General features: G+C 46.4%; 1 protein-coding gene across 1 annotated transcript; it reads right to left on the reverse strand.

Annotated features, from left to right (window-relative positions):
* Positions 1–22,431: 22,431 nt before the first annotated feature.
* Positions 22,432–22,842, reverse strand: LOC149393778 (S-protein homolog 24-like). Its single transcript, XM_089618157.1, has one exon. The coding sequence runs from the start codon at positions 22,840–22,842 to the stop codon at positions 22,432–22,434; it is 411 nt and encodes a 136-aa protein (XP_089474283.1).
* Positions 22,843–23,056: the final 214 nt, after the last annotated feature.

The following is a 23,056-nucleotide window of genomic DNA, read 5'->3' on the forward strand; positions in this document are numbered from 1 at the left end:
ATGAAGATGTCCTGAGTAACTTTGTGAAGATCTCATAGATATGGAATTCATGTACAAGATTGCTGAAATGCAATGTATTCACCTCATGCTTTGTTCCTTGGAATGTGAATAAATGAACTGGCCAGTTTCCAAATTGAGTCATGACTCTTTTGGATGAATCAATATGACTTGTTAGCTCCTCGTCAATACATTGTTTCTAACTTATTCATAAGCGACAAATGAGTTGAGGAAATAACAACTAGAAGGGTAAAATGGTAAAGTTGTAAATCTCATCTAGTTGATAATATTCATATATAACTCTTACGATTAAGTAGATAATATTCAATGGATCCATTCATTACAATTAAGTAGAATTCTTGAGTAGAAAATGTATTCATTTCAAACGAGAGATTTTCAGTGTCAACTCTTTAGTGGAGTCGGTTGACATTAAGCTAGAACTTGGAAAAGGTTTGTGAACTTTTGAGTCCCAGCATGCTAGCTCAAGCTTTGTTCATTTGGATCCATGAGGTCACTACCACGAGTCATTAGAGCAGGATTAGTTAAATTAGAAGCTAAGTCAAAACAAGAACCAGACAAGTTTTACGAAAATTGTCCAAAGGGTAGTTTTGTCCTTTTGGACATGGGATGGCATAAATGTCAATAAATAAGTTTATTTGACATTGTCATATGATGACAAGGAATTTAAACCACATGGCCAAGTTAAGTGAATTGGGCCTTGAGGATTGAATTTCATTTCATAGAATTTTATTTGAAAATTCTTAATGTGCATTTCTTATGTTATCATGAATAAATAAAGAAAAATCTAGAAGCATGTTCTAGAAGGCTCAAATTTCGTGCACCATCTATCGAGGAAGAGAGTTTCTTTGTGCATTAATGTATGAAGATACTTGCCGAAAGAAAAAGAGGAATCAAATTTGCTTCTAGAAGCAACATCACTACTACAAATTTGGTTTTCTGATGCGCATGACTATCAGGTGCGACTAGTCGCACCTAAAAATCGCATCTAAATGACTTTCGGGTGCGACTAGTCGCACCAGATTGTCAACCCGAAGCGTTAAAAATTTCGCTAAAATTGTTGTTTGCTTTTGAGTATCAGGTGCGACTAGTCGCACCCGAAAGTCATAAAAACTATCCAGTGCGACAAAGTCGCACCTGATAGTTTCAAAATTTTAAGCGGGCCAATTCTCCCCCTCATTATTTCATTCAGGATTGACATGGCATTCTGGATTTTTTTTTAAAGATATTATCAGGTGCGACTAGTCGCACCTGATACATTATCGTCGCACCTAATACATTATCGGGTGCGACTAGTTGCATCTGATAGATCTTTCGGGTGCGACAATGTCGCACCTGAAAGTTAGGTTTTCTATAAAACAAAATCGTCTGCACTTCGTCTTCCTCATTTCAACACCGCCTCTCTCGGAAAAAAAAAACCCTCTCTCTCTCTGCCACCTCCGCTGCGCTCCGCCCTTTCCACCACCTCCGCCGCTTCTCTCTCTCTCTCTGCCTCATCTACGTCACCAGTTCATTCCGCCGATTTCAAAAAAAAAAACCCTCTCTCCGGTCAGATCTGCAACTCTGCCGCGCTCCACACCCACCGCCGTGCTCCGCCGCTTCTCTCTCTTTCTTCTCCTTCTTGGTTGCGCTCGGCCAGCAGCTCCTCCACCAAGCCGCGCGCGCCACCTCCGCCGCATTCCGCCGCGGTAGCTCTGCGGCGCTCCGCCGTCTTCTCCGCCTCTCAACCAGTATTTCTCTCTCTCACTCCCTCTCTGCCTCGCTCCCTCTCTGCCTCGCTCTCTCTCTCAATGTTTAAACTCACAGCCTCGTCGTCTCGTGCCTCCGGACCTCGCCGTGCGCTCAGCCCGGGCCCCGCTGCCTCCGAGTCCCAGCCATCGAGCCGTTGTCCCCGAGTCCCAGCTTCCGAGCCGCTGTCCCCGGCCGGCCGCCCTAGGTTAGTGTATATATTAGTTTTTTTTTATAATCATATATTAGTTAGTTAGCTAGGGTAGTTAGGTTGATAAATATATATTAGTGTATAAATATATATTAGTGTATATATTAGTTAGTTAGGTTCGTATATATATAATATGTTAGTTAATATGTTAGGTTAGTTAATTAATGTGAAATATGTAAGTTAATAATAATGTGTAACTTAATTATTATTAATTTGATAATTAATTTAACCTTTTTAGTAATTTGGTTAAGTTTAATAATTCTATTAGTTTAGGTTAAAAGTTTAAATTGATTGTAAATTAGTTAGTATTAATATGATAATTTCACATGTTTAATAATGTGATTAGTTTATATTAGGTTAAAATTAAGTTTTAATTGTTTTTTGACATGTTTTAATTGTTTTTTGACATGTTTTTCGACTTTTAATTAATTTAGATTAATTGTAAGTAAAATATTATTACCTAGAAATTGTAATTAGTTTAATAATTACATTTATGTTGCTTAGTTTATAATTAGTTAATTAATTTGTGATAAGTTTGTGTAGTTGATTTAACATGTAATTAATGAAATTGTAATTTAAATAAGACAAATAGTTTTGTGACATGCTTTGATAGTTTGTGACATGTTTTGATAGTTTGTGATATTTTGTTTATTTCGGTTTTTCATTTATAAATGTTGTGATCGAACCACGGAGGTTCGGTTTAGGGCTGAGCTAATTTATAGGATAGTTCTGGATGGTTTGTGTATGTTTTTAAATAATTTTGCAGGTTTTTGGTTTGTCAGTATAATAGGGGAAATTCTGCCGTAATTTCGATAGAGTTTCGAATTAATTAGTCTAAAAACTCCCAACTTATTCAATCCGAGCTCAAAATAACATACAATTCATAATCTCTCTTTCATTTTGTTCTCCGTCGTCCTTTATCAATAACTCTTCAAAACTTTCATTTCTCGCTCTCATTCAGCGAAATGTCCAATCCAAGTAGAGATTGGATCACGGAGAATAATCGGGTGACATTGCAGTACAAAACCGGTGTTAACGAGTTTATTCGCGCTGCAAGAAGATTCCCTAACGAAAATCGCAAATATCGGTGTCCTTGCAAACCTTGCAACAATGTGAGATGGCACGACGTCGGGGTTGTCAGGAATCATTTACTGAACAAGGGGTTTACCCCAGGCTACACAAAATGGTATCATCACGGCAAGCTCGAGCGTGTCGTCCTTCCTCATGAAGAAGATTCCATCGGAGGAACAGATCAGAGAGGAATAGGAGGATTGCACGGTGCTGTGGAGGATATCAGGGATCACGAGGATTTTGACGATGCTACGGAGCCGACCCAGAGCGAGGTGCGTGCAGAGGAGCAAGTGGAAGACCTCTTCGCCGAGTTGGAAGCAGAATTGTACTCCGGATGCAATGAGTTTTCTTCTTTGTCGTTCTTGGTTTCGTTGATGCACCTCAAAGTCACGAACCATTGGACGAACAAGTCGTTTACAGAACTCTTACAGCTCTTGAAGAAGCCTCATCCACCTGGTAATCGAATTTCGGAGAAGCATTACGAGGCAAAGGCGAAGCTGAAGCGTTTTGGCATGGGATACGAGATGATCGATGCGTGTATTAACGACTGTGTCCTATTTCAAAAAGATCTCGCGGAAGTCGACGTGTGCCCAGTATGCAACGAGAGCAGATGGAAGCACCCTGGGAAAATGATACCGCAAAAGATTTTGCGATATTTTCCCCTGAAAGATCGATTGAAGCGGTTGTACGCGTCTCGACACACGTCACTTCTGATGCAGTGGCACGAAAGAGATCGCGTCAGGGAAGTTGGTGTTCTACGACATCCTGCGGATGGTACGACGTGGAAAAACCTGGACGAGAGATACCCAGGCTTTGCTGCAGAGCCTCGAAACGTGCGGCTTGGACTAGCTGCGGATGGATTCAATCAGTTCGGAGAAATGAGTCTATCGTACAGCATGTGGCCTGTGGTACTAACTGCGTACAATTTGCCGCCTTGGTTGTGCATGAAGAAAGAGTACTTGATGCTGACGCTTTTGATCCAGGGGCCTCACTCACCAGGAAAGGACATGGACGTGTTCTTGCAGCCAGTTGTCGAAGAGCTGAAAGAACTGTGGGAAACTGGATTCCGCGTTCGAGATGGCGCCAACGATGAAGTGTTTCGATTGTGTGCTGTGCTACTCTGGACGATTAACGATTTTCCGGCTCGATCCTATTTATCGGGATGGAGTGGCCAAGGATATCTCGATTGCCCGACGTGCAATCTTGACACGCCGTCTTTGAAAGTTAGAAACAGGATCGTCTACTACGACCATCGTCGATTCTTGCGTACGCGTCATCGAGCGTTTGAATCATCGACACGACACAGAGCGTTTGAATCAACGACACGAAACTGATGAAGCTGAGTTAGTGACTGTCATTGACGATGATGAAGAAGACGATGAAGAAAATGAGAGACGGGTCGTTTTTGAGGGAGAAGATGTTGATGTCGATATAGAAGATGATATTAACATTATAGGCATAGATGACGATGAATAAGTAATATCTTTTTTGTATGTTTATTTACTATAGTATGTAACCACGATTTTCCTCCGCCATATGTGAGGTTTGTTAATAATAAAATCCGTGGTGTCGTCCACGTTTTTTTTAAACAAAAAACTAATATTTATTTACTAATATTGTTCACATCTTACAGGATGTCAGATGCAGGTGGAGATGAGTCTCCGCTACACCGTTCAGGAGCAGGTGGAGATGAGTCTCCGCTAGAGACACCGTGTTCCCAAGGTCCTAAGAAAACAAGGGGACCAACAACCGGCTCTATTTGGGCAAAAGCAGCGCTTGGGGTACCCGATGCGAAAGTTTTTAGGTATGACCCAATCAACCAAACCTTCTACCAGGACGTAAGGAAAACAATAAAAAAAGGTAGGAGTATTCAACAACCGCGTCGGCGCTTTGGTGAAAGTCCATATCCCGGTCACACTTCGTGATTGGAACGAAGTGACGCCCCAGATGTTGGGCAATATTCTGAGCGCACTTCATTCCGAGTACACTTTCGTGTACAAGGATGATGAGACCGAGGAGCTGCTTCCGGCGGATTGCTTTCGTCATCAGATTGACCAGACTATCATTCGCGATGCAAAGCGAAAGAGGCGCAACCAAAAGTCTAGATTATCAGGGACTTTCTTAGGCAAATGTTGTGGGCAAATAAATGTCGCCAAGAAATAAATCCCAAAAGGATATCAAAAAGACGATTGGGAGAAGGTGATAGAGGAGTTCGCAACTGACGATTGCAAGGTAATGTATAATTCAAAAAAATTATGTTATCTTCTATGAAATCGAATTATAACGCAATTTAATATGTGCAGAAAAAGTCTACTCGCAACAGGGACAATTCAAAGAACAAGAAACGAAGTCCACACAAGGGTCGATTTCTTTCTTGGCTCATCGACATTTGATTGTAAGTTTATTCTAATTTTGTAATATTTTTTTTGCAATAAATAAATTACTCATATCTTCATAAGAACTGCAGAGTAGGGAAGATGGGACTTGTTGTTGGCCCGTCTAGGGCCAACGGGAACAAGGGCATCTCTTCGACCCACATGGCTGTACGAGGACTTGGGCGGCGGAACCCTGACTCAACCAGGAGCCGGCCCAAACCAATGGCCAAGTCAAAGCCCAGCCATGGGCCGAGTCAATGGCTCACTCGGCCATTATCTGGGTCAAATGGCTCACTCGGCCATTGGACAGTTCACTCGGCCAATGGCCGAGTGAACCCCTCAGCCACCGAGGCAGTTCACTCGGCCATTGGCCGAGTGAACCTTCCAGCAGTTCACTCGGCCAATGGCCGAGTGAACCCTCCAGCCGCCAAGGCAGTTCACTCGGCCAATGGCCGAGTGAACCCTCCAGCCGCCAAGGCAGTTCACTCGGCCAATGGCCGAGTGAACCCTCCAGCCGCCAAGGCAGTTCACTCGGCCATTGGCCGAGTGAACCTTCCAGCAGTTCACTCGGCCAATGGCCGAGTGAACCTCAGCCGGCCCAAGACCTTCACTCGGCCAATGGCCGAGTGAACCTCACCACCATGTTCACTCGGCCATTGGCCGACCCAGCCTCCTCCAATGCCGACCCAAGCATTCTCACTCGGCCAAGGGGTCTTCAAACCACCCCTTGGCTGCCTATAAATACCAAGGCACCCCCCTTGGTCCAGGTAATCCATTCTTGAGTACTGAAACGCTGCCGAACTCGTACCTCGCTCGTTTCTCTCAAGCTTTGGCCTCTAAACACCCCTAAAACCTCTATACTCCACCTCAATCACACTAATGTTGAGCGTCGGAGAGGTAAACAGGGGCACCCCCCCTGTTTCCCCTTTGTAGTTCACGTGTTCTCTACTCCTTTTCAGGTACTCTGACGAACTCAAGGGACATCCATAGCTAAGGGACGACTCGGGACACCGGGTCCGACACGCTCGAGTCAAGACGAGACCACTTGGTCCGGCCTTGGGTCTAACCGTCTTTGGCTCCTAAATAGTTGTCCGAAAAACAGCGACAACATTTTGGCGCTAGAAGGAGGGGACCACCGACCTTAGCACGCTCTCCCTTCCATTCCACACTTTCACCGCCCCTACGACTCTCGAGAGATGAGTCACCTACCTACTACCTCCGTGGGTACCCGAGCGACGAGCTCGAGGTACGGTCTCCGACTCCTCGCGCACCGTCTTGAAGGGCAACCTCGCGATAGCGAGAGCCAGCCCCAAGACCCGGTGAACGACCCCGAGGCCGAGCTCCGAGAGGACACGGCCCGGCGGCTCGCGGAGCTCCTTGACCGTCCCGGCGTTGACAGCTCCCTCATCGCTGGTCTCCTCGGCTACAACATCGAGGATCGATCTGCTCAAGATTACTCCGACCCTGAATACGTGGAGGAGTCGAGGACCGACGAGGCCACCCCTAGCCTCGCTCAAGCGCGACCCGAGAGGGCCAACGGTGCGTTGGCCGATCCTTTGTACCCGGCGCGACAACAGGCACGGTCACAGTCCCGGGGACTCGCCCCTTCGGTTTCAAGAGGTGGCCGGACACGGCCCCTCGCCGAGGAGAGAGCGACTCTGGTCGACGATGGAGTCGATAGCCGAAGCGCTCGCCGGACGACCCGACCAAGGGCGACCTCGCCTCGTCGTGCGCCAAGCGTGGACCTTAGAGAACGCTTGACGGCGCAGAGAAACTCCCGAGGGGAGGATCTCCGCCAAAGGCTAAATTCTCGAAGGGACGCGCTCCCCGCCGCAACTCTTGGCCGACCTCAGGCCAATGTCATGGACCAAGCATCCAACGAAAGCCAACCGGTGACTCCCGTGGCCCCGACGGTCGGCCCTGCTAACGGGCTTGACGTGGTCACGATGATTCAGAGCCTCCAGAATCAAATCATCGAGATGAGGGAGTCTGGGAGGCAAAGGCCGTACGGAGGGATCGAGGAATCATACTCTCCCTTCGCCGCACAGGTCCTCGCGCAGCCATGCGTGGGAAACTTTAAGTTACCGTCCATTCCCCCCTATGATGGACGTACGGACCCCCACTTCCACGTCCAACACTATGAGACGTGGATGACGATGCAAGGGCAGACGGACGCCACCCTCTGCCAAGCCTTCAGCCTGACCCTCACAGGGTCGGGCTTTGAGTGGTTCCAAAGTTTGAGGCCTGGAAGCATCCCGTCCTTCAGGGCCTTGCGAGAGGCTTTCCTCGCTCGCTTTGCCACGCTTGTGGCACAAAAGAAATCGAAGACCCACCTCCTCTCCATTCGACAAGGGAGAGATGAGACATTGAGACAATACCTCGCTCGCTTCACCGAGGAGTCTCACAAAGTCGAGGGCTTCGACGACAAGGACGCCATCACGGCGATCACCGAGGGAGTTCGCACGGGCGACTTCCTCAAGTCCATTGTCGGGCAAGTCCCGCGAGACATGGCGGAGCTGATGACGAGAGCCCGCACACATATGGGAATCGAGGACTATCTCGATGGCCGCGATGGCCGAAAGCCAGGAGGACAAGGTAGTCGCCACCGCGAAGAACGGGACGAAGATCGCCCCGACCCTCAAAGCAAGAGGAGCAAGGGAGGCCGGGCCCCTAACGGTCGCCCCCTCTCCGGTCCAAGATCGTCGCACGTTGATAGCCTCCGAGCGTCATCAACATACACCCCTCTGAACACTCCGCAAGAGCGGATCCTAGCTCTGCACCGCGACGAGCTAGGAAGTCCGGCTCCTCTAGCGAAGGATCCCGCGAAGAGGGATCGGAACAAGTTCTGTGAGTACCACCAGGATCACGGGCATCTGACGTCCGAGTGCTATCATCTTAGGCGTCAGATCGAGGCCCTGATTCAAGTCGGGAAATTAAAAGAGTATGTCCTGAGAACGGTCGGGGCGGCCACGGTGCACGAAGGCCGTCCACGGCGGGGAAGGAAGGGTCCGGCGACGGTGACTGTCATGAACCAGGCAGCGATTGAGCAACCGGAGAGCTCACAGCTGCATGTCGTGGGCTAAGCCCGTCCCCTTTTCTCATTATGTCATTTTATTTTAAGACAATCTCGAATTTCAATAAGGCCAATGGCCCAGGGATGTAATTTTTGACTATTTGTGCATGATAATTGTATCACATTTCACCTCGAAGTCTTTATCTTGCTGCATTATAATTTCTAGTCTCCTCTACGAGTACACGAGAAACTCGGGGGGCTAATGGGAAACAATGCTCAACAAAAAAAAAAAAAAAAAAAAAAAAAAGAAGGAAACAAACAAAGACGTGCAAATCGATTATGCCTTCGTTGGAAGATCGAGAACATAAGACGCGCACAACCAAACAAAGACGTGCAAATCGATTATGCCTTCGTTGGCGAGTCGAGAAAAGTAAGACGCGCACCATACGACAAAGACGTGCAAATCGATTATGCCTTCGTTGGCGAGTCGAGAAAAGTAAGACGCGCACCATACGACAAAGACGTGCAAATCGATTATGCCTTCGTTGGCGAGTCGAGAAAAGTAAGACGCGCACCATACGACAAAGACGTGCAAATCGATTATGCCTTCGTTGGCAGGTCGAGAACATAAGACGCGCACCATACGACAAAGACGTGCAAATCGATTATGCCTTCGTTGGCAAGTCGAGAAAAGTAAGACGCGCACAATACAAAAAAGACGCGCAAATCGATTATGCCTTCGTTGGCAAGTCGAGAAAAGTAAGACGCGCACAATACAAAAAAGACGCGCAAATCGATTATGCCTTCGTTGGCAAATCGAGAAAACAAGACGCGCACAATACAAAAAAGACGTGCAAATCGATTATGCCTTCGTTGGCAGGTCGAGAAAACAAGACGCGCACAAAACAAAAAAGACGCGCAAATCGATTATGCCTTCGTTGGCAAATCGAGAAAACAAGACGCGCACAATACAAAAAAGACGTGCAAATCGATTATGCCTTCGTTGGCAGGTCGAGAAAACAAGACGCGCACAAAACAAAAAAGACGTGCAAATCGATTATGCCTTCGTTGGCAGGTCGAGAAAACAAGACGCGCACAAAACAAAGAAGACGCGCAAATCGATTATGCCTTCGTTGGCAAATCGAGAAAACAAGACGCGCACAAAACAACAAAGCCGTGCTAATCGACCACGCCCTCATTGGTAGATCGAGAAAATGAGCCACGCACGATCAACCCGAAACAAAAAGTCGTCCCTCGCGACGCGCGAAGGCCATTCCTCATGATGCAAACCCGAGAGCATTCATCCCGCGTCCGCATAAAAGCGTAGATTTTGAGTTTCCACTCGACCTACGCTCGACCGGAAACTCGGGGGGCTAATGTTGTTGGCCCGTCTAGGGCCAACGGGAACAAGGGCATCTCTTCGACCCACATGGCTGTACGAGGACTTGGGCGGCGGAACCCTGACTCAACCAGGAGCCGGCCCAAACCAATGGCCAAGTCAAAGCCCAGCCATGGGCCGAGTCAATGGCTCACTCGGCCATTATCTGGGTCAAATGGCTCACTCGGCCATTGGACAGTTCACTCGGCCAATGGCCGAGTGAACCCCTCAGCCACCGAGGCAGTTCACTCGGCCATTGGCCGAGTGAACCTTCCAGCAGTTCACTCGGCCAATGGCCGAGTGAACCCTCCAGCCGCCAAGGCAGTTCACTCGGCCAATGGCCGAGTGAACCCTCCAGCCGCCAAGGCAGTTCACTCGGCCAATGGCCGAGTGAACCCTCCAGCCGCCAAGGCAGTTCACTCGGCCATTGGCCGAGTGAACCTTCCAGCAGTTCACTCGGCCAATGGCCGAGTGAACCTCAGCCGGCCCAAGACCTTCACTCGGCCAATGGCCGAGTGAACCTCACCACCATGTTCACTCGGCCATTGGCCGACCCAGCCTCCTCCAATGCCGACCCAAGCATTCTCACTCGGCCAAGGGGTCTTCAAACCACCCCTTGGCTGCCTATAAATACCAAGGCACCCCCCTTGGTCCAGGTAATCCATTCTTGAGTACTGAAACGCTGCCGAACTCGTACCTCGCTCGTTTCTCTCAAGCTTTGGCCTCTAAACACCCCTAAAACCTCTATACTCCACCTCAATCACACTAATGTTGAGCGTCGGAGAGGTAAACAGGGGCACCCCCCCTGTTTCCCCTTTGTAGTTCACGTGTTCTCTACTCCTTTTCAGGTACTCTGACGAACTCAAGGGACATCCATAGCTAAGGGACGACTCGGGACACCGGGTCCGACACGCTCGAGTCAAGACGAGACCACTTGGTCCGGCCTTGGGTCTAACCGTCTTTGGCTCCTAAATAGTTGTCCGAAAAACAGCGACAACAGGACTTTGGCCTCGGCGTTAAACACGTGGGAGAAAAACATCAAGATGATCAAGGCAAGTGGAAGCATTTGTAAGTTACTTGTGTTAATTACTTAATAATCAAGTTTCAATAATCTTAATAATTTTTTTAACATATGTTTGAAGGCGCGAATTATGACTCAAGTCGAGGATATTCAGCGACAAGCAGCGGAGTCAGGCCAAACGTTTGACATAGACCAGGCGGAGCAGTACGCGATGGATACTGTTCACGGGCAACGTCGAGATTGGTATGTCGGGATAGGTCCCTCGATCCCGAGATCCTCGTATCTCTTGGCTCAGGCTCAGGACGACAGCTCGTCATCAGGTTCTTCATCGAGGCGCGTTCCAGATCCAGTGGTTAGCGAGCTACAAGCAGCGTTGGCTGCACAATAGGCCGCAATGGAAGAGATGAGGCGTGAGCAACGAGCTCAGATGGAGGCGTTTCAGCGACAATTATTTGCCTACACACGGCAGCATCCTCTCCCATGCAGACATCCCACGCGATGATGCACCTTGGGACGACGCCGCCATCAGCTTCAATGCCGAATGTTCAGACGCCGCCATCCGCTTCAATGCCGAATGCTCAGACGCCGCCACCAGCTGCAATGCCGAATGCTCAGACGCCAGATTCGGTAGAATTTCAGCGACATCGTTCGAGCGGCAGCATACGAGGAAGATCTAGCGGAAGAGGAGGCCGTGCATTCAAGAATTGGAAGACCGAGTGAAAAAGGGAAACAAAAGGAATAGATTGTAATTTTTTTAATTTATTGAACGTAAATTATCAAATTTTATGAATTTAATATTAGAATTTCTATTAAATTATTTATATAATTATTCTAATTAATATTATATAATTATTATTATTAAAATTATTTAATTAATTTAACAAAAAAATTATTTAATTAATTTTTATAGGCTGATTCTATTACAATCAGCATTTAAAAAAAAACTACAGACAATCAGATGCGACTAGTCGCATCTGATTGTACTGTAACCCGCCAAAATATTAGGCGGGGAATTACTATCAGGTGCGACTAATCGCATCTGATACTTTTTCCGCGAAAGTATCAGATGCGACTAGTCGCATCTGATACTATATATCCCGCTTTAATATCTTATTTTGGAGTATATTTAAGTGCGACTTTTGGTGCGACAAGTAGCACCAAAACTGTATGCCTTTTTGTGTTTCGAAATAGAAGTCCATTTTTAGATGAAATGCGTTTCTCTCTCTCTCTCTCTCTCTCTCTCTCTCTCTCTCCTTGCTTGCGTGCTTCCATGCTCGTGTCACCATTTCTCCGGATTTCTCTCTCGCTGTGCGTATCTCCGGGGAATAATACCACAGTTATATTCGGCCATCCAAATTTGCCACAAATACTCAATTGTTATTTGAATTAAAAACTCGTTAATTTCAAATTATCATAGTAGAGAGTTCACAAAAAAAAATAAGTGAGAAAGAAAAGTTGCTCGAGGTACAAAAAAATATTTATGTGTCATTTATTAAAATTCGTGGTTGAATATTTCTAAACTGAATAAAGCACTTATAATGACATCACTTTCCTTAGTTACCAAATGCAAATGACGGACACTGTGAAAATATGACTGGTTTTATGTGACGAATGTCATCACCTAAGGCTTTCGTGCATATATTAGTGATGACAATGTCGTCAAGACTCCTAAATTTTTCCCCAAGTTTTAAACATTTATTTTAAAAATCTATTTTGGATTCTATATCGTCGATAAAACGGAGACATGTATTGTAGATAAATTTATATCTGTTACGGGATAAATTAGTCAGACTCCGATCTGGCTAGTCGGACTACCGAGCAGAAATATGAATCCAGCACCGAGCTCAGGTTAAGTAAACCCAAGGGCCATCCATTGAGAAGGAACGAACCGTTCATAAGTTAAGAACGAAACCCACCGATCAGAACTTCGAAGAGAAGAGAAGAACGTGGGTCAAAGACTAGTCAAAACTAATAGAAAACATGTTTCAAGCTCTAAAACGCACACCTCGACGGTTCAGGAACCATGCAAGGAGCATTAACCGCCCACCTCAGAGAGAGGCGAAAGGCAGTTACCTATAACCGTCCAGAACGTGGGATTGATCACCCCACGTTCCTCAAAATAACCGTCAAAGACACGACCAGATGAGTATAAATAGAGGCAGCAGCACAGAACGAGGGACGGACTTTTTTACACACTTTCTTTCACTAAAAATCTCTAGAAAACATTGCTCTCTTGTATTAGATTCGTCTGTATAAAGAGAAAGTCTTGCCTAAATCACCTCTGTACTCGGAGGCTTTGTACTCGGAGTCAGTATATTTTCGTGAGATATTGTTGTACTAATTTTACAGGTCAACAGTTGGCGCTAGAAGGAGGGGAACCAGCTGAAGAATATGGCTAGTTCGTCCGCACCCGTGAACGCTGTCTCTAACCAGGAGACGGAGATAGAGCACCATAACCGCACCCTGCCTCTCACCTCAGAAGAAATAGCTGAACTCCTTCCGGAACCCAGCCTCGAAGAACAATTCAGACAGATGCAAGAGCGTCTCTCGGTCTTAGAGGCAAATAACAGGGACTTGAAGAGAAGGTTACAGGCAAAGAGGGTCACACTGCGAAGCGCGATAGTGATCCCAGATGAAGAGCCCTCGCACCGATCAGGGAAGGAACCCATCGGACAAGATCCGCAGGTTAAGAAACCTCGGAAACATGCCAGAGATCGGTATGAGAGGATGGAAGATGTTTCTGAGTCCGAGAAGGAGCAGTACAGTCAGGAAAAAATTCCTGATCGGTACCAGCCCAGCATGGACAAAGGACATTCAAGCACTTTCAGGCACAGCTTAGAAAGCTCGGAGACCGAAGACAGTGCAAGCACCAACAAAACAAACCTTAGAAGGTTGGAACGTCGGATTGAAGAGGTAGCTCTAGGTCAGAAGGAGTCTGTTCCGAAGGTTGGAGAAGCTATCTCCCCGTTCACGGCCCGCGTGTTAGAACACCCGTTGCCTGATCGGTTTAGGATGCCAAGCATCCCAGTATACGACGGAAAGACCGACCCGGGAGACCATATAGACACCTTTTCCTCTTGGATGCTGCTGCAAGGAGCCGGACCAGAAGTTATGTGCAGAGCCTTCTCTATCACTTTGACTGGCTCAGCCAAAAGATGGTACAGAAAACTAAAGCCAAACTCCATAGGATCCTGGAAACAGCTGTCTAGAAAATTCATGGAACAGTTTGTCGGCTCCAGTTCAGGGAAAACTCCCAAAGAAAGACTGCTGGCGGTAAGACAAGCCCATGACGAGTCTCTAAAAGATTTTATTAATCGATACTCGGAACAAGCACTTCAGGTTGACGATCTGAACGAAGACTTTAAGCTCTTCGGGATCTCTTCCGGCGTCCGAACAGAATCAGAATTCTGGTGGTCTCTTCAGAAGACTAGTCCAAAGGACTACAACGATTTCTTGAAGAGAGCTCAGAAATATATCAACGCGGAGGAAGCAAGGCTGGCGGCAAGAAAAGCAAAGCCGCCGAAGAGCTACCGAGAAGAGCATAGGGAACGACATTCTGAAGACCACCGCCCACCAAAGAAGAGCCGGTCAGGAGCAGGACCTCTGAAACCTTTTTCCAGTAAGTTCGATAAATATCATAAGCTCAATGCCCCGATAGAGGAGATATTTAGTCTTACACAGGACAAGGAAGATTTCCCTAAGCCGAAGCTGATCAAGAAAGATATCTCGAAGAGAGATAAAACAAAATATTGCGCTTTCCACGCGGACATTGGTCACCGTACTGCCGACTGTTTCAACCTCAAAGAGGCCATAGAAGCTCTAATCCGAAGAGGAGCGTTGAAGAAATTCAAGGCCGAGCAAGGGGAGCAAGAGGAGCAGAGAGGTGAGGCATATGCCGAAATCTCACTCATAGTCGGAGGACCACATGTGGGAGGAACTTCAAGGAGCGCTCAAAAAAGCTATGTAAGGGAAGCCTACGCAGGACCCCGGCAGATCTTGTTTACAGCCGAGCAGAGGCCTAACAAGATAGCCAAGTCTAGCTCGGAGCCTATCACCTTTACAGCAGAAGATGCTCGGTGGGTGATGTATCCTCACAACGATCCATTGGTCATTTCGGCCTTAATCGGCAACAGGAACGTACACCGGATTTTGGTGGACACTGGAAGCGCTGTTGACGTACTCTATGAAGACACATTCAACAAGATGGGTCTTAAGCAAGACACGTTGGCTCCTTCCCCTGAGAATCTCTATGGCTTCACGGGAGATTCAATCCAGCCCAAGGGATTAGTCTCACTCCCAATAACTGTGGGAGAAAACCCGAGGAGTAAAACCATCAACACAACATGGATAGTGGTCCCCGGAAAATCTTCATTCAATGCGATCATTGGCAGGCCCACCTTGCAGTCCCTCGGGGCCGTTGCGTCGGTGGAGTATTTGAAGATGAAGTTCCCTACCGAGCACGGGATAGGTGAAGTAGTCGGAACTCAGGCTATCGCAAGGAGCTGCTATGCGAATTATCTCAAAGAGAGTCAGGACAAAGATGTTCACAAGGTTATGATGATCGATCCAGATTTTGACCCACGCCTCCCGAGCCGAGAAGAAATTGGCCCAGGAGACGAAGTCGAGGAGGTCGCCCCAGATCCAAAGCAACCTGAGAAGAAGCTCAAGATTGGAAAGTATCTTGAATCAGGTACCAAAAGTAACTTAATTACTCTCCTATCTAATAGTTTAGATATATTTGCTTGGTCGCAGTCCGACATGACAGGGATAGATCCTCAAATAGCATGTCATAGGTTAAATATAGATCCTAAAGAAAAACCTATCAGACAGAAAAGAAGAGCTTTAAACTCCGAAAGGTATACTGCTCTGAAGGAAGAAGTAGACAAACTGATTTCTAACGGATCAATAAAAGAAACTAAATATCCTAAGTGGGTGGCCAACCCCGTCTTGGTCAAGAAACCCAACGGGAAATGGAGAACTTGTGTGGATTTTACAGATCTGAACAAGGCTTGCCCAAAGGATAGTTTTCCTATGCCGAGAATTGATCAGTTAGTAGACGCCACGGCAGGTCATGAAATCCTAAGTTTTATGGATGCTTACTCTGGCTACAATCAAATCCCTATGTACGGTCCCGACCAGGACCACACGGCATTCATAACTGATCGGGGGCTATACTGTTATACGGTAATGCCTTTCGGGTTAAAAAATGCTGGAGCAACATATCAAAGATTAGTAAATCGAATGTTCGCCGAATTACTCGGGATCACAATGGAAGCATACATTGATGACTTGTTAGTTAAGAGCCGAAAAATAGTTGAACATACGAATGATCTTAGAAGATCATTCGAACTATTAAGGCAATATCGCATGAAATTAAATCCTCTAAAATGTACATTTGGTGTGTCCGCAGGAAAATTCTTGGGTTTCATCGTTCATGAACGAGGCATTGAAGTGAATCCAGAGAAGATCACAGCCCTATGGAACATGAGACCACCACGAAACATCAAAGAGGTGCAAAAATTGACGGGATGCATAGCTGCACTAAGTCGCTTTATCTCTCGGTCTACCGACCGAAGTATTCATTTCTTCAATATACTCAGAGGCTCCAAGGAATTTGAATGGACCAAGCAGTGCGACGAGAGCTTCGAATCTCTAAAGGAACACTTGGCATGGCCTCCGACTTTGAGAAAAGTACAGGAGGGAGAGCCCCTGGAGATCTACCTAGCCGTCTCGGAACATGCAGTAAGCTCAGCACTAATCAAGAATGAGGGAAAACACCAAGTCCCGGTTTATTATACTTCGCGGCGTCTTAACGAGGCAGAAGGAAGATACCCGGAACTCGAAAAGCTAGCTTTCGCCCTCATCACTGCTTCTCGGAAGCTAAAACACTACTTCCTTGCACATCCGATTACGGTCCTCACCAATTTCCCACTACGCCAGGTGCTGCAAAAGCCTGACGTATCCGGAAGGCTAATGAAATGGTCAATTGAGTTGACACAATATGATATACACTTCAGCCCCCGACCAGCAATTAAAGGACAAGCAGTCGCCGACTTCATTGCAGAGTTCACATACAGACCAGTCGAATTCCCGATTTGGGACATGTATGTAGACGGAGCAGTCAACGAAAAGGGGTCCGGGGTCGGAATTGCGCTATCCAGTCCAGAAGGAGACAAGGTAAAATTCGCTTTAAAATTCGATTTTAATACTTCAAACAATGAAGCTGAGTACGAAGCTATGATACATGGGCTGCAAATAGCAAAAGATTTAGAAATCAAAAAGCTCAAAGTATATTCAGATTCTCAGTTAATTGTTAATCAAATGAAATGTGAATTTCAGGCAAAAGGCGAAAAGATGTCGCTATATGCCGAGAAGGCTAAAAACTTAGCAAACGAATTCGAACTTTGCGAGATCACCCAAGTCCCAAGAGCCATGAACGTAGAGGCCGACGCATTAGCAAAGCACGCCACTCAAGGATCAGACTCAGAGTCAATCCCAGTGATCAAAATTGGGCAGCCCAGCATCGAGCAGGCCACCCACGTGCTTCATATCGAGCAACGAAAGTCTTGGCAAACTCCGATCAGGAAATACTTGCAGCAGGGAACTCTACCCAACGACAAGAACGAGGCTAGAAGTTTGAAGTTCAGAGCCGCCCGATATTTCCTCGAAGGTCAGAATCTCTACAAAAGGGGATTTTCCCAAGCTCTACTCAAGTGCCTAGATGAAGACGAAGCCGAGTACGCTCTCAAAGAAATCCATGAAGGGATATGCGGAAGTCACATCGGATGCGAAGCATTGGCGCAAAAGATCATCCGACAAGGACTCTACTGGCCGACATTAAAGACCGATGCACGGCACATGACGCAAAGATGCGTCAAGTGTCAGAAGTTCTCAAACATCCCGAGGCTTCCACCTAATCCGCTCATCACCCTCTCATGCCCGATCCCATTCGTAGAATGGGGAATAGACCTAATCGGAGCTTTGCCAACAGGCCGAGGAGGATGCAGGTATGCGATTGTAGCCATCGACTATTTTTCAAAATGGGTTGAAGCCGAACCCTTAAATAAAATAACGGCCCATGCAATTGAGAAATTCGTATGGAAAAATATCATTACTCGTTTTGGAATACCAGTCAAAATTGTATCCAACCACGGAACTCAATTCGAATGCGATTCCTTCAAAAGCTTTTGTGAGAAATATGGCATTAACAAAGTTTTTCTACACCAGTCAGACCACAATCCAATGGATTGGTGGAGGCCGTCAACAAAACAATAAAACACGGCCTGAAAACAAAGTTAGACGAGCAAAAGTCAGAGTGGGTGGATATGCTTCAAGAAGTCCTCTGGTCATACAGGACCACCGAGCACTCCGCAACTGGCGAAACACCTTTCTCCCTCGCATACGGTTCCGACGCGGCCATACCGACCGACGTCTTAATACCAACAATGAGAAGAGAAAATTACTCAACAAAGGTAAACAACGACATGCTTGAAATTAGTCTAGACCTGTTAGAAGAAAAAAGAGAAAACGCCAGATTAAGAAATCTAGCTAACCAGCAAAAGGTTTCTCGGTATTTCAACAGGAGAGTCCGACCAAGGTCATTCAAAGTCGGCGACAAAGTCCTCAGAAGAGTTTTTCTCCACACCAAAATCCACCAGGAAGGAGCCTTCAACGCAAACTGGGAGGGACCCTACATCATCCGAGAAGACTTCGGAAACGGGGCCTACCGACTACAACAGTTGAGCGGCGATATGGAGAAAAACCCCTGGAACGCTGAGCACCTTCGCCAATTTTACGTTTGACTTGTTTATTTGTTAATCTTTCAAAAAGCGGCTTGGTAGCATGTATCGCGTTTACATTTTCAAAAAGCGGCTTGGTCGCATGAATTATGTTTACTCGTTAAATTTTCGAAAAGCGGCTTGGTCGCACGTACTTATGATCTCAAGTAATTTTCTATCTTTCAATTTTCTACTCGGAGTTTCGAGTAATCACGTGCTTATAATTTCAAGTATTTGTTCATCTTTCTTTCCTCTGCTCGTAATTACTTACGTATCGCATTATGTATTACTTATCATAAATTATCTTTCAAAATTTCGACAAAGTAAACTGGGCGGCTAGATAACTAACGAACAGTTTTTTAGAAAATATACCTAGTAATAGTAATACTTTACTTTACCAAAATTTTGAAACTAAATTTACACAAAATATAGATCCGACCAAGGATCATTTGTTCAAATCCCGAAAGGGAAAAACGAAAATTACATAATAAAGATCCGACCTCGGATCAATTGTTCAAAACCCAAGCGGGTTAGCAGAAATAAAAAAAATAATAATAATGATAAAACAACAACTATAAATTCTACTCCTGGTCGCCTTCTTCGCTAGCCCTTGACTCCGAGTCGAGATCGAGATCCGTCGCATCCAGAGTAGGATTCTTCGGACCAAGAAGCCGAACAGCCTCGGTCATCCCAGCGGTATAGAGATCATCGCGCATATCACGATAATCGTCGGAAGCTTTGTACTCTTCCACCGCCGCTAGACGAGCAGCCTCGAGGTCTTCTCGGAACTTTCGAGTTAACTCAGACCTAACCTTGGCTGTCTCATCCCTGGCAACATCTCTCTCCTTGAGAAATCGATCATTCCTTTGTCTCAAGGAGGTGAGCTCGGAGCCTAGCAGTCCGACTAGCCCGGTCATACTGACAAAATTCTGCAACGATCAAACGATCAGCCACAATGAGTTATCAAAAGGGAAGAGGTACCGACTAGACGAGTCAAAACTTACCGAAATCACCAAGTCAGTGGCCTGGTTAAGCCTCTCCAAAGGCTCGAGCCTGAGAACCTCCTGAGCCTTCTCGGCAGGGAAACGCTCGTGGAAGAAAGAAACGACCGGAGCCAAAGGATCGGAGGCAGAGGAAGGCTCGGCCAGACCCTTAACGGGAGAAGAGCTCAGAGGCTCTGAGACCTTCGAAATCGACGAGGACGCCCGCTTGCCGGCCGTCGAAGCCTTAGAAGCCTTGACGCGTTTCGGATTGGGAGGGATCAGCTCGGGAGCGGATTTCTTTTTTGCCATCTGAGCGATCTCTGTTAAGAAACGAAAATGAAAATGAGAAAAGAACATATGTAAGCTGAGAAAGGACAGGTAAAATACTTACTTGAATAAGGGTAATAATAATATTGGTCGAGCAGGTCCGGGTCCGATAACAAAAACGTCGACCGGTCAGCCTCTGAAAGATCAAAAATTTCCAAGTGAAGTGGTCGCTCCTCCTCGGAGTATTGCGGAAGGGAACCTGGAACCAAACATAAAACATATAAGGACCCAGAACAAAAGCCCGGCTCAGATTATCAAACAAAAAATTATGGACCAAAATCACACCCAATTCCGAGAACGCAGCCCTTATGGGGCACCTTTCATAAGAGGCGTTCCCTTCAACCCAGAAGAAATGATCTTTCCAATTTTTTTGGCTGGTCGGCAGGCGAGTAACCACCTTAGACTGATCGTCATTAGCCCGAGCATAATAGTAACCATGCTGCCCTGGGGCCGACTTAAACGAGTAGTATTGTGAGAAATCTTGCAAAGTGACAGGGCGATCATAAATTTTCGCCCACAGCACAGCCATCCCGACAAAGATTTTATACACGTTGGGGACGAGCTGGGTAGGAGAACAACCCAGGTCGGAAACGAACTGGGAAATGAGAGGATGCATTGGCAACCCTCCGATCACGTTCAAAATGGCCCTATTGAACGCAATCTTTCCGACGGGAGGCTGATCGGCTCTCTCGTGTTCCAAAGGTGCCGAGAGGATAATTCCATCAGCTATCTCGAATTCCTCCCTCAACCCTTGTAGATATTTCTCGGTAACCCGAGAAGTCCAAACTTTGGCCGAAAACTGGCCCTCTTTCCGTTCAAAGACCAGGGCCTCTTCCTCTTCCTCTGGAAGATCAACCCCAAAAGTCCTCCCACTTGGACCCGGAGTGCCTTGAGAGCAACCCTCTCCTCGGTCTTGCGAAAGAGAAAGGCTCGTCGTATCACGAGATTCCGACCCGCTCTCCTTCGAAGAATCGGACGAGGACGATATCTCCACGACCATAGTGTCCCTACACGACAGGGAAGACGAGTCAAAAACCTTTTTCTCGTTATCAACCCCCTCGGACTCAGGATTGGGAGGCACGCATGATTCATCATATGCCATTACAGGACGGTCCCATCCGATCTCTGGGACATGATACCACACGGGACTTCTGAGGAAAGGAAACTTGGACCCATCCAACAAGGTAACACTATCGGGATCAGGTTCCGATCGCCGAACGACGCGAGGATCGAAGCTTAGATCAGGACGCGCAAGTCCACCCATAGCCCTAATGAAGTTGAGAAACTAAGATTCCTAAAGTCCGAAGGGTCCGAATACAATAAATAAAGAAGATATCGATCGCCGAACAACAATCTCAAAACAAAAGGAAGGTATCAAAAAAATGAAACAAGAACAGACCTTACCCGCGAGATTGAAGATCGGAAGATCCGAGCAAAAACGAAAAAGCCAAAAGCACAATCTGAATAAGCAGATCAAGCCGAGAACGCTCTGAGACCAGAATTCAGAAGAAAAAGCGAAATGAAGTCAAAAGTTGAGGAAAGGCCTTATATAAAGACTTCATGAACGGTGAGGATTAAGCTTGTCCAGGAAGCCAAACACATCTGACCGTCGAAGCAAAAGACGCTACGGTTCAGAAAAGCCAGATGACAAACGACGTCGTCCTGTAAAAAGAAAAGAATGAAGAATTCTACTCGGATCATCCCGAGACGAGTAAGCAAAGATGAACACGGTCACAAAGCAAACCGAAATAGTTCCTTACCATTTTTGCTAAAGAAAAGACTAAGAAACTGGAGGGCAGCTGTTACGGGATAAATTAGTCAGACTCCGATCTGGCTAGTCGGACTACCGAGTAGAAATATGAATCCAGCACCGAGCTCAGGTTAAGTAAACCCAAGGGCCATCCATTGAGAAGGAACGAACCGTTCATAAGTTAAGAACGAAACCCACCGATCAGAACTTCGAAGAGAAGAGAAGAACGTGGGTCAAAGACTAGTCAAAACTAATAGAAAACATGTTTCAAGCTCTAAAACGCACACCTCGACGGTTCAGGAACCACGCAAGGAGCATTAACCGCCCACCTCAGAGAGAGGCGAAAGGCAGTTACCTATAACCGTCCAGAACGTGGGATTGATCACCCCACGTTCCTCAAAATAACCGTCAAAGACACGACCAGATGAGTATAAATAGAGGCAGCAGCACAGAACGAGGGACGGACTTTTTTACACACTTTCTTTCACTAAAAATCTCTAGAAAACATTGCTCTCTTGTATTAGATTCGTCTGTATAAAGAGAAAGTCTTGCCTAAATCACCTCTGTACTCGGAGGCTTTGTACTCGGAGTCAGTATATTTTCGTGAGATATTGTTGTACTAATTTTACAGGTCAACAATATCCATCACGATCGTCGATAAGTCTCAATACAAGAATGGAGCACCCAAAAGTTGGTGTGAAATTAATTCAATGTTTACGGCGAGTACAATATACTTATTATTAAGCGACTACAAAACATACATATACTTATGATGAAGAGATTATTCCCAGGGGTAAAACCAATAGGGCAGGTTGTTCTCTGCGTAGCCCTGGACGCCCTTGTCAGTGACAGTCCACCTGCAGTTCTTGTTGCAGAACTTGAGTTCCCTCCTCGCGTCAAATATCGTGAACGTCCCTGACCCAAACACTGTGTCGAAGCTGCAGAAGAACAGCGTGGTCTCCTGGATGTTGACTCGGAAAGCCCACTGCCACGACTTCCCGCCTAGGAGATAGCGCTCACCCAGGTCGTCGTCCTTTGACTTGCAGTGCATCAAAACCTGGTTCCCATTGCTCAGTCGGTTCGTGACGTGCACCGTCGTTGGAGCAAACCAATTAGGCGCACCGTTGACTCCCAAGGCCATCATCGCCATCATGGTCCCTAGAATAGTCAACCCCAGCATAGACGTCGTCATGGTGTTTTGTTACTCCTTTTTTTTTTTTTTTTTTTTTAGTCTACTCTCTTTGGGGTTGTGTTGCTTTCGTATTTATAATCAACGTAAACACAGATGTAGTCATTATGTAATAATAATTTGTTGATTCTGTCTTTCACAGATATAGTCATATATACCAAAATGTGCGTGATCCATTCATGTAGTGTCTTTATTGTTGTCTCTATCTATTATTTTG

The sequence above is a fragment of the Urtica dioica genome, chromosome 6, assembly GCF_054948205.1.
Source record: "Urtica dioica subsp. dioica isolate 48M chromosome 6, U.dioica_male_clone48M_v1_H2, whole genome shotgun sequence".
NCBI lineage: Eukaryota > Viridiplantae > Streptophyta > Magnoliopsida > Rosales > Urticaceae > Urtica > Urtica dioica.